Genomic DNA, 16,672 nt, shown 5'->3' with positions numbered 1-16,672 from the left:
CCTTCCTCTCCCCTCGTGCCCCTGATCTATCTTCCAAACTGCCAACTCACTCTACCTGCATCACTTCTCTTCCTTCTCACCGCTCTATTCCCCTCTCACCCCACTTGCCTGCACTATTTTATTATTATATCTGTCATTATCAGTGTATTAATACCGATGTTTAAATATATGAATAAATCTTTATTTTTCCAAAAAATTTGTTTTTATTTAACTAAAATTTATTATATACTACGTAAAAAATAAAAATTATAAAAATAAAAATAATAAAAATTAAATTAAATTATAAAAAATAAAGCGTAGGGAAAAGTAGGGATTTTTTATTAGATTACTAGGGACAAGATCTTTTAGATCGGTGGCAACACTGCTCTTGCCCCTCCCTTACTCACCTGCGCTCTGCGCTGCGCACTGCATTCCACAGCTACTGCGTCATCGTGTCAATTGTAAACTCTGTCACATGAATGAGGATAATTTTAGTGAGAATTTGTTACATATCGCGATGAACCAAACATCTTCTTTCTCTACCTACATTATACGGAGAAGGACAAGTTAGAAAGAGATACCGAATCACAGAATGAAGTTGGACCAAGCTAACCAATGAATGCGATGATTGTAAATGACAGTTTAAGAGCGAGAGCCAATGGCGGCATTCTACACAATTTTTAGACGCCATGTTGATAACATTGTGAAAAGTGTTTGGTGTTCAAACCGGTGATCGAGACGCTGGAAAAAGTATATGGAGAAATATGGAATAATTGAAGAGTGACAAATATTGTTAAACATCGAATCGTGACTTGTTACATAGGTTACATTTTGTGATATTTTTTATTTGTCTGCTTCAGAAATAATGCTTATAAATGTGGTTTTCCACATTTTACTGGGCAATATAATTGAAAGTTAACTGAAGAAATTGGCTACTCCAAAGTGATTTTCACAGAAACACGGATATATTAATTTCGTGCTACAAATACTCTATCTTTCTCTATCTCTTACCTATTGATACATTTTGATTACACAAATAATAACTACACAATGTTGCACACATATTGTTAATAATTGAGACTTTTTTCTGTTGCTATCAGGTTATGTTACATTAGGATATCGATTATGATTATTTCATTACAATTTCGTGAACTGATTTTTTGCGACATATATTCAAGGTTGCTGATAAACGTCTCTTCTAAAGGAACCAGAAAATATGGCACAGAGATTTCCTGTACCAAATACAGGAAGTAATGGACCTCCTCCTCAACGATATCCACCTTCATCGGTGCCGCCAAACTTGCGCCAGTATTCTGGGCCCAATTTCCCAGTAAGCGTATCTTTTAACTGTGATATAAGAATAGTGTATAAAGGAACTATAAAAAGTAAGGTTGTAAATTATATAACTTTTACATTTAATGAAATCGATTACTTATGATATTTAATAATTATCAACTCCAAAGTATATATTTTAATACATGCAAATGCTTTTATCACAGATGCAACAGAGATCTGGATTTACCCCACCGCCACAAATGGGTAATGCAGGACCTGGCCCAGGAGGGATAATGAGACCGAACCAACCTTACTCAAATATGCGTCAAGGTCCAATGCCTACGCCACCTGGAAAAAGAGCTGCGGATCAACGTATTCCTATGTCACAGCAAAAACCGTAAGTCAAGTAAAATTTACAAAAATCTGCTTTCTATTTATCTTTATTTAGCATTGTATCCATATAAATTTTGCATTTCAATTTTATTCAAAGCATATTTCAACGATTAAATGCTAAATGTTTTTTTTCAATTATTACAATATTTAAAAAATGTTATTTATATTTGTGATAATTTTTCATGTCTTGTTCAAACTTTTATCAGAAATGATCCATCTGTGACACAAGACTTATAAAACTTTATAATTTGTGTATCTAGTTTAAATTTATTTTTTTTAATTGTTTTGGAACAGCGATTTTTCACATTCCACATCAAAGAAAAAGAAGAAATTGGCAGACAAAATATTGCCTCAGAAAGTACGCGATTTAGTGCCGGAATCGCAAGCTTATATGGATTTACTCGCGTTTGAGAGAAAATTAGATGCAACTATAATGCGAAAACGTCTCGATATTCAAGAAGCTTTGAAACGTCCAATGAAACAAAAACGAAAATTGCGCATTTTTATCTCAAATACATTTTATCCCGCTAAAGAAGCAGGTGAAGGAGAAGAAGGATCTGTAGCATCCTGGGAACTTAGAGTCGAAGGACGTCTTTTAGACGATACTAAAAATGATCCCAATAAGGTATGTAATCATACTACATTATATATAAATATATTAATAAACATTAATAATTATGTAATAACTTGGTGATTTTTTGCAGGTGAAACGCAAATTCTCGTCTTTCTTCAAAAGTTTAGTGATAGAGTTAGATAAAGATTTATATGGTCCTGACAATCATTTAGTTGAATGGCATCGTACATTGACTACTCAAGAAACTGATGGCTTTCAAGTTAAAAGGCCAGGTGATAAAAATGTTCGTTGCACAATTCTTCTTCTTCTCGATTATCAGCCATTGCAGGTATTTTCTTTTTATAAGAGTAAATATTATCACAATAACACATTTTTATAACTCAATTTCATTATTAATACTGTTTAATTGTGTATTCCAGTTTAAATTGGATCCAAGATTAGCACGATTATTAGGTGTGCACACGCAAACACGGCCCGTAATTATATCTGCGCTTTGGCAGTATATAAAGACTCACAAGCTACAAGACAGTCACGAGAGAGAATTTATCAATTGTGATAAATACTTGGAACAGATATTTGCCTGTGCGCGAATGAAATTTGCCGAAATACCGCAACGACTGAATCCATTATTGCATCCGCCTGATCCTATCGTAATAAATCATGTCATAAGTGTAGAAGGTAAACAAAATACTTTATATCTGAATATTATAGTAACAGAAATAAGCTCACGAATTAGTAAGTATTTGTAGTTGTATTACAATTTAAAATTGTAAGTATCTGATGTGGATAATATTTACATTATGTAGGCACAGAAACAAAGCAGACTGCCTGTTACGACATTGATGTGGAGGTTGATGATACTCTGAAGGCACAAATGAATAATTTCTTATTGTCAACCGCGAGCCAGCAGGAAATTCAGAGTCTAGATAACAAGATTCACGAAACTGTCGAGACAATTAATCAATTGAAGACTAACCGCGAATTCCTTCTCAGTTTCGCCAAAGATCCGCAACAATTTATTAACAAATGGATCATCTCTCAAACTAGAGATTTAAAAACCATGACGGATGTTGTTGGCAATCCAGAGGAAGAACGAAGAGCTGAATTTTATTATCAACCATGGGCGCAGGAAGCTGTGTGTCGGTACTTTTATACTAAAGTTCAGCAGAAACGGGCAGAATTGGAACAAGCATTAGGTATCAGGAACTCTTAAAACTATCGAAACTATATATTCAATTATCTTATTACATAAAGCTATACAAGATATTCATAAGTGTTTGCCAGTGTAATTATTGCAACATTCAACACTATAATATAATTGAGAATTTTAAAACTATATTTGTAATATTATAATTTGTAATATTAATATAGACTATGCAAATAAAATTACATTTATTACAAATTTTATGCTTGCATAAGAATAAAGATATAACAAATAATTATTTTCTTTTATGTATACAGTTGTACCAACTATATCACAAATCTTGACCCAATTTTTTGTTGGCGGGTGAATTTTGAACTGTGGTGAAAGAATATGTGATTATAGTGATCAGCTGGACCTTTTGGCAATAATTCTTTTTCACGTCTCTTGATATCATAATTTTAACATTATTTCACGAGATACAGTTTCGACAGTTTATTTTTACCCTTGCAACATTGACATATATCAAATAGTTATATTAAAAGCTCAGTCCTTACGATAATTTATTTCTTCTTACCGAAATGCAATATTTTTTATATAAATAAAGACACAGTTTTATATATATAAATTTTATATATATATATAGATATATATCATTTTCCATACCGTTGTACAGTTTTACTATATCTCTCTAGTAAATACATGAAATCTTTCAGTGAGATACTAACGTACAGCGGTAACATTCTGAAAAAAATTATATTAAGATTAGTTTAAGAAAAAAATAAAATTTAAACTTTAAAAATATTGGAAAAAATATTGACTATTTTTAGATGATGATAATATCATATGGTCTTACAAAAATTCTGTTGTTCTTGTGTGCCACGGGAGAAGACCATGCGTGGAACAAGTGTAACCATATATTAAAGCAAGATCAGGATTGGGCATCCCTCTCATGTCAAACTTCTCAGAAAGAACTTGATCCTCAATGTCTTCTGGATCAAAGTTTCCCGACGATACGGCTCTTGCTAATGTTTGAACTAATGTTGCTATTTTTCCTTTATTATCTATATCAGATAGTAATGATACATTTATTTTCCACCTGCTGTCTGCAATTAAAATATAATAAAATGGTAATGATTCCCTTAAAAAAAAGAATAATTATTTATTTTATGGTTTTAATAACACAGAAGTTTGTAAAACCTTAATAATTTATAGTTCCAGAGAGAGAGGGAAATATATTATACTTGTTAAAATATTATATTTCATCCATGCATGGAATTATATAACATAACATAGAGTACAGTTTCTGATATCAGCATGGAACTGCGCAATTAGGAATTGCATATATTATATATTATCATTGTAAAGTCATTATATATTTCAAAATAACGAGACAGTTTATGTAGTTTCAAGTTTTACTCGTCAGCTAAACATAACCGATTAATAAACTATGGAAATAAAATGGTTTCCTCTACTTTTTAGCTAAAAAAAGAATATAATAAAAAGATACCAAACAAGAATATACCAAAAATATTTTACAGCATGTGCACAATTAGTATTAGCTTTATTATTGGTGCACATGTAAAAAAAAAAAGAAAAAAAGAGTGAAAACCAACAGTTACCATTAATTAATTTAATTTTCAATCTTCTTGGAAATAATAATAGTAAATAATTATCAATATATAAACGAGCATAAATAAGTAGATACAAATAATATATATTATTATTTACCAGTTATTCCATTTTGACTAGGTAGCTTTGTATGTGAATTCCAAATAATACGTTCTATTAGATCAGGCCGTTTTTTTGCAAATTCTTCTTTAAGATTTGCTTCATTTTTCTTTAAGAAACCTGAAAAATAAATTACACAAACTTTGTAGCAATTATTTAATCTTAAATAAACCAAATTTATGATTTCTCATAAATTATTTACATTCATGCGTCTTAAAATTTATTTAATTTATGTTGATTACATTTCACGTTGGTTTTGTTTTATCTATAATTGAACAATTATATTTGCATAAATTATACTCTTCAATTTGAACTTTATTCGTATTCTTTATAATTTCATGAGTTGATATTTGCATATATGAAAGTGTAACAAATATTTTAGAAATCAGCTCAACATATATTAAAAATAATGTGCCTCTTTTTCTAATGTAAAAATTCATTACTAAGGTACATATATGATATTAAATTACAATGGTACATAGACTCTTAAAAATATTTAAAGATTATTATTGCAATATTAAGGTATACTTTATATAAAGAGTTTGCAAATATCTATTTTTTTATGTCATTGGAAATATATATAATTATATATTCATGCGTAAGGAAAAAGTAGTGGATATGTGTTATGTGAGTGAGTTTTCAGGGACATTCATTATGTGTATTATTGTTATCAATAATTACTTTTGTTATCAATAGAAAAAAGTTATCACACAAAAGTTATCAACATTTCAAAAAACAATTTGAAAATTAAACTTATAAATAGCAATGAATGATGCAACAAGAAGCAACTATTTAGTAAATTAATTTCCATGATAATTGCACTATTTATTAATATAACAATAAATTGACTGATGCATTAAAAAATAATAAACTTAAAGTAAAATGTATAAAATAATATTATTAAAAACAATAAACATAAAATATATTTCTCATTAAATAACTAAACCTTTGTGCGAAATGCAATAGTTTGTTACAACTAATAAAAGATTGTTTTGATAACTGTCTGTTCGATAATTATTTCATTAATGTTATAATATATAAAAGTATGTTTTTTTAATATAAATATTACTGCCATAAATATATAACAGAAGGATCACATCTATAATCATACGTTGCACATACATACAACAAATATACATAGAGCTTGTAATAATGAAATGTATGAAACAATGCAATTTAATAAAACTAGCAACACAATAGGTACTTTAACAGCTCCAAGATATTACATTTGATGGCAAAAACCTTCAAAGTATGCTAATATTTCAAGATAAATGTACATTGCATGGGACAGAAACATCAACCTTCGACCTTCAATTTTCAACACAAGCACATACATGCACATACATACACACACACACACACACAAGATACTTAAAAGGCGATAATTTTTTTTCCATGAGACGAAAGTTTTTACATAACATAGAGAGATACATAGATTAATTCAAATCATTTTTTTACCATTACGATCAAAGAAGCTGATGTAAGGTATATTAAGTGCAATGCACCATCCAATTATACGCACACAGTCCAGGACCGACTCGTCGCACAGTCCTAGGACGATCACCAAGTGCCCGGGTAACTTCTTGGTTCTCGCGTGCACGTACAGAAGCATGTTGTCATTGTCGAACTCCGGTGTCTCGCGCCTGAGAGCCGCGAGCTTCTGATACATCGTAATGCAAGCGCAAAATATCTCGAGGTACACATTATATAGGAAATGTACGAGTTTCAACAGCGTATGCAACGTGTACATATACATAGTCGACGACACTCGATCGCGCGTCTATACAGCATAATCACGTATAAGAACCCGGGTGAAACTCGCGGCGGTACTCCTGTCCAACGGGCGTCCGGGATGTCACGAGACGACACGTGCACTCTTTCTGTTCACCATCGATACGGTGTGTGTATATATATGTATGTACAATAGATAAGTGCCGCGGGAAAACGACAGGTGTACCTCCTCCGTCCACTTCTCCCGATTCTCCTCCTCACGTGTACCATGTACGCCGAACACGCGCCGAGGTTATGTCTCATCACTTGTGATTAAGAATGACAGTCGCGCGCACGCGCGAGGCGCCGCCAGCGACATCTGTCGGCGAAACGAGGCAACTCAGCTGGCGCCTCCTCGGTATTGCAGAGCTCGCGCTGTATAAATGCATGTATTTTTTTATATATTACAATATTATTATATTATTCTTATATAAATTATATAAAATATATAAAATATATGTAAATATATAAAAATATATAAAATATAAGTGAAAGATGTACGGTGACAAATAATTTTCATGATCTCACGCATATGCCATTTTAGAGTTAGAAATTCCAGACTAGGGATGAGATTTCAGAATGGTGGTGGCACGGGGAAGAGGGAACTCTTTGTCAGATTGCGCGTCGTTCTCTAATATTAAATAGTTACAGATAATCTTATTGTGCGTGATTTGGTTGGTTTATTATTACGACAAACGTATATATAATTAATGCTTTCCCATGTAACTTGATTTTTTAATCTGGTTTTTACCAAAAATAAGTGTTGCTCTCAGAGTATACATATATACATTTTAAGAAATATATCGAGGCATACAGGAGTCTGATCAAACTTGCCAATTTTTACCGAATGTAAGTTTGTAAAATTATTTCTTAAATAACAATTATTATAAGTTTGAATTATATTTTTTTGTAATTGAATTATATTTAATTTAGATTAGGTTAGGTTCAAAAAGCTGTTGAAATTTATCTTTTAGTAGAACGTAGTTCTATAATTTTATAAAAGCTGTACTCTAAATAAAATTTATCAATTTTTATTTTAAAGCTAAATAACATAAATATTTAAAAAGATGCTTTTTATATATACAAAAAATTAGTGTTTTAAAGTATATAAATTATATAAAATTTTTCTTATATATTCTAGGACAATGGTAACAGGACCTACTGAACATGGAATACAAGCTGATGTTATATTTGTCATTGAAGGAACAGCCGTTAATGGCGCGTACCTTAATGATCTTAAAACAAATTATGTTATTCCTACATTAGAGTAAGTGTCAAATTATAAATATATGTCTATATACTTTTTGTACATTCTTTTAGACTTTATACCTGTTATACAATGTAGAAATCTAAAAATATTGCAATTGTTAATTTTATTTTATGTATAATATAAAAAGACATCTTTTTATCAGTTTATTCTTATATTTCTATGCACAGATATTTTAGTCAAGGTGGCATAGAAGACAGGGAATATGTCTCTGAGGTAATATAATTATATTTCTTATACTATTTTGAATTATAATTTATCTTAATTGATATTTGTATAACACAGAATAGCACAACGTTGTATGGAATAGTTGTTTATCATGCTGCCGATTGCTTACCATCACCTTGTACAGACACTTTTGGACCTTATTCAACTCCTCATAAGTTACTGATGATTCTGGATAAACTTGAGTAAATATAGAATATAAAATTAATCCTTTTCCTCGTGCAAACCAAGAAATAATACATTATATATTATATTTTTAAAATTAGATATTTTTTCTTTCAATTAATTTACTTTATTAATAACATTCTATTTTCTAGAATGGTTGGTGGAAAGGGAGAATCCTATGCAAACATAGGTGAAGGCCTTGCAACTGGATTACAGTGTTTTGAAGACTTGCAAGTAAGACGAGATCCAAATTCTGCATCGCAGAAACATTGTATCTTGATATGTAATTCTCCTCCATATCAAACTATGATTCAAGAATCTTATAAATTTGCTGGTCATACTATTGAACAATTGGCTGCCATCTATCAAGAGGTAAACAATATAAAATAATTATGTCAAATGTAAGTGAGCACATCAAAGTGCACATCTAATATATATTTACATTAGTTGTTTAATTAACATTACATTAATATTAATTAATATTACATTAATTATTTACATATAATTTTTCAGAGAAATATTAACATTTCTATATTATCACCAAGGAAGATTCCAGCATTGTACAAGTTATTTGAAAAGGCTGGCGGAGATTTACAATCATCGCAAACGAAAAACTATGCGAAAGATCCGCGACATTTGGTACTGCTGCGAAATTACAACTTAAAGGAAAGACCCGTTAGTCCGCAAATGGGCGGTAATGTTCATAACACAACTAGCGTAACGCAGATCCCTCTAAGTCCATTACAGAGCAATGACAGTCCGAACACTAATCAAGTACAACAGAACATTGCCCCGCCGAATCAGCAGCAAGGTCCTCCCTTCAGGAATCAAACTCCTCAGAATATTGCGGTCCATCAGACCGTACCATCAAGCATGGCGGCACCGATGAACACGGCACGACCATCTTACAATCCACAAATAGCCGCGCCATCGAATTATCATCCACCAGGAGTAAACATAGCCACGAGGGCTAGATGGATGCGACCACCGTTTATAGCACCGGGTGCTACTGCGCCTGCAAATGCACAAGGGAGCGCCTTAATAGCACAATTGACACAGCCACCTTCGTCGTTGGGACTCAATGTAGCCGCATTTGGTCAAAGTAAGAGCTTCATCGATGATCAAATTTTACTCTTTACTTTCCTATAATAATGCAAACTATATATAATATTTATTTTAGTAGCTGGCAATAATGTTATGGCGGCTAATCCACAACAACAACAGCAACAACAGCAGCAACAACAACTCACTCAACAACAGCAACAGTTAAGATTGACAATGCAGCTGCAACAGCAAAATGCTCAACAGGCTACCATGTCCATGGCCACACAACCGACTCACAGCCAACAGGGATCACAACTTACTGTGTCTTGCATTAGCCAATCCGTGCCCACTCAAGTGCCACAGACTGTCACAGCTTCGCAACAAGCGCCAGTCTCGGTGTCTTCCATTACACAACAGATTACTCATCCTCAAACCCAAGTATTTAATAACCAGGCTCGAAGAAGTTACTTTATAAGAGTAACTCCTTATCCTTACCGTTATTTTTTCTAAAAAGTAACTCGTTATTAAAACTTTTTTTTAATAAAAAATTTTTTAAATAGAATAAAATAAATATTTTTAACATTTTTAAACATTTTTTTTTATATTAAATTTAGGTCATTGCTATAGTTATCCTAGATAATTACCGAGTAAATTTAGAAAAAATAATGATAAAAGTAACGATTAAATTCGTTACTATGTAATTACCAAGAAAAGTTACCAATGAAATTACTTTTTGCGTTACAAATAAAATTTGTAACGCCGTTATCGTTACAGTTACCAAAAAATGTAACGATAATGGCGTTACAAGTAACGCGTTATTTCCCAATCCTGGTATAATATCTTAAATGTAATATCAATGTAACGTTATTATTAATAATAACGTTGCATTGATATTACATTTAAGGGATTATACCTACCTGTGTCGAAAAAAAACATATTTTTAGGAATTTTTTTTGAAAAGACTGAAAGTTTTTTAAAATAACATTTGATTGTATATATTTTGAGGATTCTACAGTTTTTTTTTTTTTTTTTTTTTTTGCGATAACCACTATAGCTTTGAGTTCGTTCATCTGACAAATTCGAACGAATTCAGTTAGTATATTAGTTTATCTAGTTATCATTTTCATTATCTCGAAAAATTAATTTGGCACAAAATAGCGGTTGTTTAAAGTTGAAGTGCTGATTTTCGTCCAAAAAAATTGTTCAAAAGTTACGATGTAAATATATAATATTTTATATGTAAGAATTACATATTGTTAAAATATTTAAATACTTAAGTTAATATATTTCAATTCTATCATGATCTTTTAGGGTACCGTATCTACTGGTACTGTCCAAAGTCAACAACTCGTGCAACAACGCGAACGCCAAACCATCTGGCAAGGCATCGTGGAATGGATCGAAAAGGCTAAAAATCCTACGGATGCGCAAAAGCAAACGAGACATGCTCCGTGTCAAGTCTCGGCTAATTCAAAAGATGGAGATCCAGAATTGTAAATTATTATTTTTCGCTGTCTTATAATAGAGATAGCTTTTTTATTTTTACTTTATACACTGTTTATCTTTTAGGAAAGCTGATACGTGGCCGTCGAAATTGATAATGCAATTGATGCCGAAACAATTGATAGGAAATATCGGTGGATCTTATCTAAAAAATTCTAAATCCGTTCTTTTTCATCCAACGCCGTGTGAAGCATTAGAATCCTTGACGAAAATGATGAGCGCTGGATTTGTAAATATATTCATTATATATGTATATATTATACGATAAGTTTTTCTGAACAAAAATAATGTTTAAAATTCGAAACATCTCAGGCAGGATGCGTTCACTTCACCTCTGTTCCATCGAGTCCGGCTTGTGAGATAAAAGTACTTATACTTTTGTACACTGCAGAAAAAAAAACGTATTTAGGTTTTATTCCGAACGATCAAACGGCTTTTGTAGATCGTCTTCGCAAGGTAATACAACAGCAAAAAACGTCTCACGCTTCTATGAGGCAGGGACAAGTGAGTATAATGAAAAATACGAATCAATTTCATAAATTGATGAAAAACATTAGAAAATATATTTATATGATTTTGTTAGGCTAATCCTGGTCCGGGAAATACAATTCCCGCACCTATGCCTACTACAGGTACGCAAGGTGGTATTCTTATGTCTCAAACGAATACAATGGCAATGGGGGGTGGCCAAATAACGCAGAATGTTGTATCTACTAATGCTCCTCCGCAAACCTTAACTTCGACTAGTGGCCCGCAAACTCAAATGAACATGCAGGTAACATGCAAATATGCTATAGCATACAATTCTAAAAAGTAGAATCAGTTATCGATTAGGATTGGCATCCACTGTCCAGGGTGGAAAAAATCCCTTTGGTTTAAAAAATTTTTTCCAGTTTTGTTCGCCTCTGAAGAAATATATATGCTAGACAAAATGAACAAAACTGGAAAAAATTTCTTAAAAACAAACTGCCAGTATATTATTTAATCATTAATTGATAATATCGATATTAGTTTCTATTTTCTACATTGTCTACAGTAGTGCTAAAATAGTACTAAATATGATAAAATCAATCTCAGTTTTGTCAATACTGGTATCAATTGTTATTTGTTATTTCTCATTTTATAAATTTCTATATTATTTCGTCCATTTTGTCCACTTTCGTCCAGTGCCTTGGAGAAAAAAAAGTGGACAAAATGCCAATCCTGTTATCAATTTACTTTTATTAATATATGTATTATATATTTATAGAATAGTGGAATAAGTGGTCCACAAGCGAATACTGGTGCCGGTGGTATGATCGGACAGCAACGACCTCCGTTTGATGATATAGAGATGGCTAGACATCAAAATTTGTTGAAAATTCAACATTTGAGACAAACGTTAGAAGCTGCCCAACAGCAAGAAGCCCAATATAAATCTCAATTGGAAGTAAATGTAAGTATAAACTTGTATATTTTTAATCGTGAAACTAACTTTTCAAAAAGTTTTGAAAAGTTTTGATTATGTATGCATACAATATATTTTTTCAGATTCAACAAAATTTAGAAGTAGCCCAACAACAGGAAATGCAATATAAACAACAACTTGAGGTAAGTTATTTTTGATCATCTTATCAATAGATGTACATATTTTTAATACATATGATACAAAAATAATTATTGTTATAGGCGCAGCAGGCACAGAGAGGTCTGAATCCTGCTGCTATGTCCAATCAACAGGCAAATACTCAAAGATTAATGCGTCCTGTCTCTACCAACAATCTTGGTCTCAGACATTTATTACAGCAAGTAAGAATTATCTCAATGAAAGCTTTCTAGAAAAACTATTCACATTATTTCTTGTATCAAAGATATACTTATATTTGCAATAATTTCTATTTTATACGCACATTTATTGAATATAATACACACTTATTAAATATATAATTAAGAATTAATATTTTACAGCCACAACCTCAGTACAGACAAGTGTTTGGAGTGCAACAACAAATGGTGGGTCCAAGGGGACAGATAGCAACAAGGCCAATGGCACCTGGTAATGCACAAAATCAACAGTTTGAGGATGTATCGAATTATGACTTTCTTGGCTGAGCATCATCGATAAATCTCTTATTTTTTCTTCTTTTTTAAATTATTATTTAGTAGTATTTAATATTTTAAAAAAGTTACACGATTTTTTCACATTTCGTGCATTTTAATAAGTGGCTAGGGATTTGTATATAGGAATCTATAAAAAATACATACATGCACGAAATAGGCACAAGAGTATTAAAACATTTGCAATATTGGAATAAGATTCTATGAATTTGGGTTGAGTGTAATGATAAGTTATATGGACAATATTATGTATTTATTTTAATTGCAATCTTTATTAATTGATTGTATGTTTCATACATTAACGTAATATCAAGACAAGGAAGATAATATATATCATTTTTAAATAATATATATAGATTTTTAAGAGAGGAAGACAAAAAATTGTACAGTTATAAAAATGTAGTATCCGACAACTTTTGTTGTATATAAAACAAAAATTTGGAGGAAAAAATTATAATTGTGTGAAGAGAATAATTATATAAGCATAAATCTCATATTATTTGACATAATGATTAAATTTTTCTTTTCGTATCATGAACAAAAATTCTAAAAGTTTTTCTAGCCTTTATAACCCTTGTCTGATTATTGCGATTTTCACAATTAACACGAGAGTAAATCCCTATATATAAACGTATCTACTTATGTACAAAATATTTTACATATGTTCACAAACATATATAATCGTTCAATCTGAAAATCTTGTCCCGCTGGAATTGAGTTTATTTAAAGATCACATTGTTTATGTTACTTGCTACTAATTCGAAAAGGTTATCAAAGAGTTTACTCTAAGAGTCATAAGTAACTTAAAGATATAAAAATTTAAAAATTATTCAATAATGGCAAATAATGGGTGAACATGTTTTTGTCATTAAAAAAAACTTGTACGTTTTTACTTGGTAATAAGACTGTACAAGAGAGATTGTATCTCTGAAGACGGAATCAATATAATTGGATAAAATGTGTTGTATGGCCATCCCGATAAATCGGATCATCTGTGATGGACGCGCGACAGAGCGGACACGATCGCTCTCTGTCGAGCCACGTTGAGACACACGTTTCGCAAAATATATGCTTGCAATGAAGCCTGACTGGCGTAGTATATTGTTCGTGGCAAATAGCGCATATACCGCCAGATGCAATCAGCTGCTCCTTCGACGGAGATACTCCTAAGCTCTATAAAGAAAAAGCATTTGTTACGCATTAATGCGACAATTTTGAAAATAAAACTTAAAAGTTTTTACATACCACATTTTGGAACAGCTTCCATAGGGCGGTGCGAAACAATTTGAGACGTGATAATAAATCGCTGCCTTTGCTCATGCTATACATCACTGATAAGAAAATTCCTATGATTTTTTCCGAACCTTGATACGTCCCGAACAAATAATACAACCATGGTTGGACAGGCGCGACACAACGATAAAGCTGAGACGTCGCTTCCACCATAAGATAATATTTGCCCTGAAATAAATCGACATTTGTATTTCATCTTGTATTGCATAAATAAGAATCAACAATTTAAACCATAATTTCTAATCAAAGTAAGAATACTTACGCGGTTTTGGAATGCCAGTAATCGTACTGGTAGACAAGTCAAGAGAACTTTGCACATAACAGTGATGAGTTTGAGGAAAAAGTCCATCACTATGACGTAACAGAGCAAATCCCAGATTGTGAGCGGTTCAGCATAAGGAACGAAAGCGTGCAGATCGAACGTGTAACTCACAAATACGATACAGGCGGTGATGTAACCCAGAGTCATCATTAAGAACAACCAATTACGATTATGCTGTTTGGCGATCTCGCGTTTGAGATCATTATTGGCGTGTATGAATGTGATCAGCAATACGACGAACATGAATATTCCAGCTCTGTGATCATAAAGACCCTTAATAAGAAGAATAAATACAAAGGGAATGTATTGTTGAAGCTGCTTCAGCATCGCTAGAATTTCCGGATCTATTTGTACATTCCTGTTGTTGGCGGTAGTATTCTCCAAGGCATTGTTGTTGCTATTATTATTATTATGGCTTTCTGTAATTTCGTTTGCTGTCTCAGGCGTGTTGCTCACCAAGTTACTTGACACTGTCGATGTTGTGTGATGGTGGTGATTGTGCATAGGTTCGTTGTGAGTATCATTTACTGTAGGTTCTTCTAGATCGATTACATAGCTGTCGCTTGATAGTGGATGAACTGGATGGACTTGATTTCGGAGTCCATGTATGGTCAAGAGTGATGACAATGATATATTAGGCTATTCCAAGAAAAAAAAATGATTAAGATAAAAAATATTGTCTTTCTCTAATACTCAACAATGCATTGTTGCTAATAGTACATACCGCTGCATGTTGTATAAGAGGACGAATTCCTTGGATAGTGGAGGATATATTATCTGCAAACATTCTAGAACGTTCTGCTGTTCTGACACTAAAATTAAATGCTGTTCCAGGGCTCATGTTTTCCAATGTACATCTAGTACTATCTGACGACTCTTGAATTTGTCCATTTTCATTTGAATTTGACATATCTGATATTGTCAAATTGCAATTACCCCTCAACGCACCTTCTATTGGTCTATTTTCATCCATATTTTAGCTAGAACATACAAATTTTGATCAATTTATCAACAAAAAATAGTTTATCAGAGTTCTGTGTATTCCATCAGCATACATATATATAATACACAATTTTTATAAAATGATATCTAAATGATATAAGAAAAATGGAGTGCTGCATAGCATATTATATAATATAATACAACATTATTTCAATTAATTTACTGAAGTGAATATATCATTGTATGTTTTAAACGTCAAGTTCTATAACGAAGATGAACGTCATGATATAAAAATGTCAGAGATAAGAAAACAATTAAACAATGACAGCAGATGCTTCCTGACATTTTTAACAATTTTAAAGTTGCAGGAAAAAGTAAATATACCTCGAAATATATATTCTAATCGTACAGAAGCTCTCTGCTACGATTGTCGAATCATTTCGATTCTCCCTTTTTTGCAATCTAAGATATTCTAGTCCGTCTATTTTGCGTCTCTCGTACCGTGTCCTCTCTTTGTCGTCTTCTCCACGAATCTCTGTTTATCATAATTATAAATGTGCGAACGCACATCGTGTCACGCCATTTTCTTCGTGATTATTTGTACGACGGTAATTGGATCCAGCTCGAGCACGCGTGCTAAAACCGGGAGGTTTGAAAGCTGAAGCGCGCGTGTTCCGTTTTTTTTTCTCTCTTCGATCAATTTTTCCATCTTGTCGAGTGCAAGTTCTTTTTTTTAGGTGAATTCGAGAGAGAAGTGTGTACACATTTGTTCTAATAAATATTCCATTCGTGCTATTTTCGTGCACTCTTATTATTATCAATGCTGAAACAAGAATTCTGCTGTATCAGCTGTTCACGTCCTGTCAAACAATATATCGAGTCTCGCTCATAGATGTCGCATAGTGTATCGTGAAAGTGATCACGTGATTGATTACGAAAATGCATCTCTTT

At 32.1% G+C, this 16,672-nt stretch overlaps 4 protein-coding genes across 10 annotated transcripts; 2 read left to right on the top strand and 2 right to left on the bottom strand.

The window, feature by feature from the left end:
* Nucleotides 1-651: 651 nt before the first annotated feature.
* On the top strand, nt 652-4,106 carry Bap60 (Brahma-associated protein 60). Of its 5 annotated transcripts, none has more exons than XM_085488676.1 (7): nt 652-802; nt 1,184-1,309; nt 1,479-1,651; nt 1,942-2,272; nt 2,352-2,549; nt 2,641-2,899; nt 3,028-4,106. In XM_085488676.1, exons 2-7 carry the CDS (start codon nt 1,196-1,198, stop codon nt 3,432-3,434), a joined length of 1,482 nt encoding a protein of 493 aa, XP_085344802.1. In that variant the 5' UTR covers nt 652-802; nt 1,184-1,195; the 3' UTR covers nt 3,435-4,106. The 5 variants fall into 5 exon arrangements, with proteins under 5 accessions (XP_085344802.1, XP_085344800.1, XP_085344801.1 ...); XM_085488674.1 differs by having other exon boundaries at nt 653-802; nt 1,158-1,309; XM_085488675.1 differs by having other exon boundaries at nt 653-802; nt 1,080-1,309.
* Tango14 (transport and golgi organization 14) lies at nt 3,896-7,130 on the bottom strand. Its single transcript, XM_085488678.1, has 4 exons — nt 6,552-7,130; nt 5,094-5,213; nt 4,219-4,468; nt 3,896-4,106 (listed from the first exon to the last, which is right to left on the bottom strand). Exons 1-4 carry the CDS (start codon nt 6,847-6,849, stop codon nt 4,016-4,018), a joined length of 759 nt encoding a protein of 252 aa, XP_085344804.1. The 5' UTR covers nt 6,850-7,130; the 3' UTR covers nt 3,896-4,015.
* A 207-nt stretch (nt 7,131-7,337) lies between these two features.
* Nucleotides 7,338-14,785, top strand: LOC114934604 (mediator of RNA polymerase II transcription subunit 25). 2 transcript variants are annotated; one of them, XM_029307281.2, is made up of 15 exons: nt 7,338-7,712; nt 8,005-8,130; nt 8,301-8,346; nt 8,416-8,540; nt 8,673-8,892; nt 9,034-9,622; nt 9,704-10,002; nt 10,876-11,057; nt 11,134-11,296; nt 11,380-11,571; nt 11,651-11,842; nt 12,317-12,502; nt 12,598-12,657; nt 12,736-12,855; nt 13,015-14,785. In XM_029307281.2, coding segments are annotated over exons 1-15 (2,646 nt in total). In that variant the 5' UTR covers nt 7,338-7,710; the 3' UTR covers nt 13,159-14,785. The 2 variants fall into 2 exon arrangements, with proteins under 2 accessions (XP_029163114.2, XP_029163113.2); XM_029307280.2 differs by having other exon boundaries at nt 7,339-7,712; nt 9,701-10,002.
* Nucleotides 12,663-16,331, bottom strand: Rnft2 (ring finger protein, transmembrane 2). Of its 2 annotated transcripts, none has more exons than XM_029307282.2 (5): nt 16,106-16,331; nt 15,504-15,759; nt 14,720-15,418; nt 14,410-14,625; nt 12,663-14,337 (listed from the first exon to the last, which is right to left on the bottom strand). In XM_029307282.2, exons 2-5 carry the CDS (start codon nt 15,750-15,752, stop codon nt 14,104-14,106), a joined length of 1,398 nt encoding a protein of 465 aa, XP_029163115.1. In that variant the 5' UTR covers nt 15,753-15,759; nt 16,106-16,331; the 3' UTR covers nt 12,663-14,103. The 2 variants fall into 2 exon arrangements, with proteins under 2 accessions (XP_029163115.1, XP_029163117.1); XM_029307284.2 differs by having other exon boundaries at nt 16,223-16,331.
* Nucleotides 16,332-16,672: the final 341 nt, after the last annotated feature.

This window comes from Nylanderia fulva, unplaced genomic scaffold, assembly GCF_048542155.1.
Source record: "Nylanderia fulva isolate GAGA-0341 unplaced genomic scaffold, ASM4854215v1 Scaffold7, whole genome shotgun sequence".
Taxonomy (NCBI): domain Eukaryota; kingdom Metazoa; phylum Arthropoda; class Insecta; order Hymenoptera; family Formicidae; genus Nylanderia; species Nylanderia fulva.
This window is presented reverse-complemented; position numbering and strand designations above follow the sequence as displayed.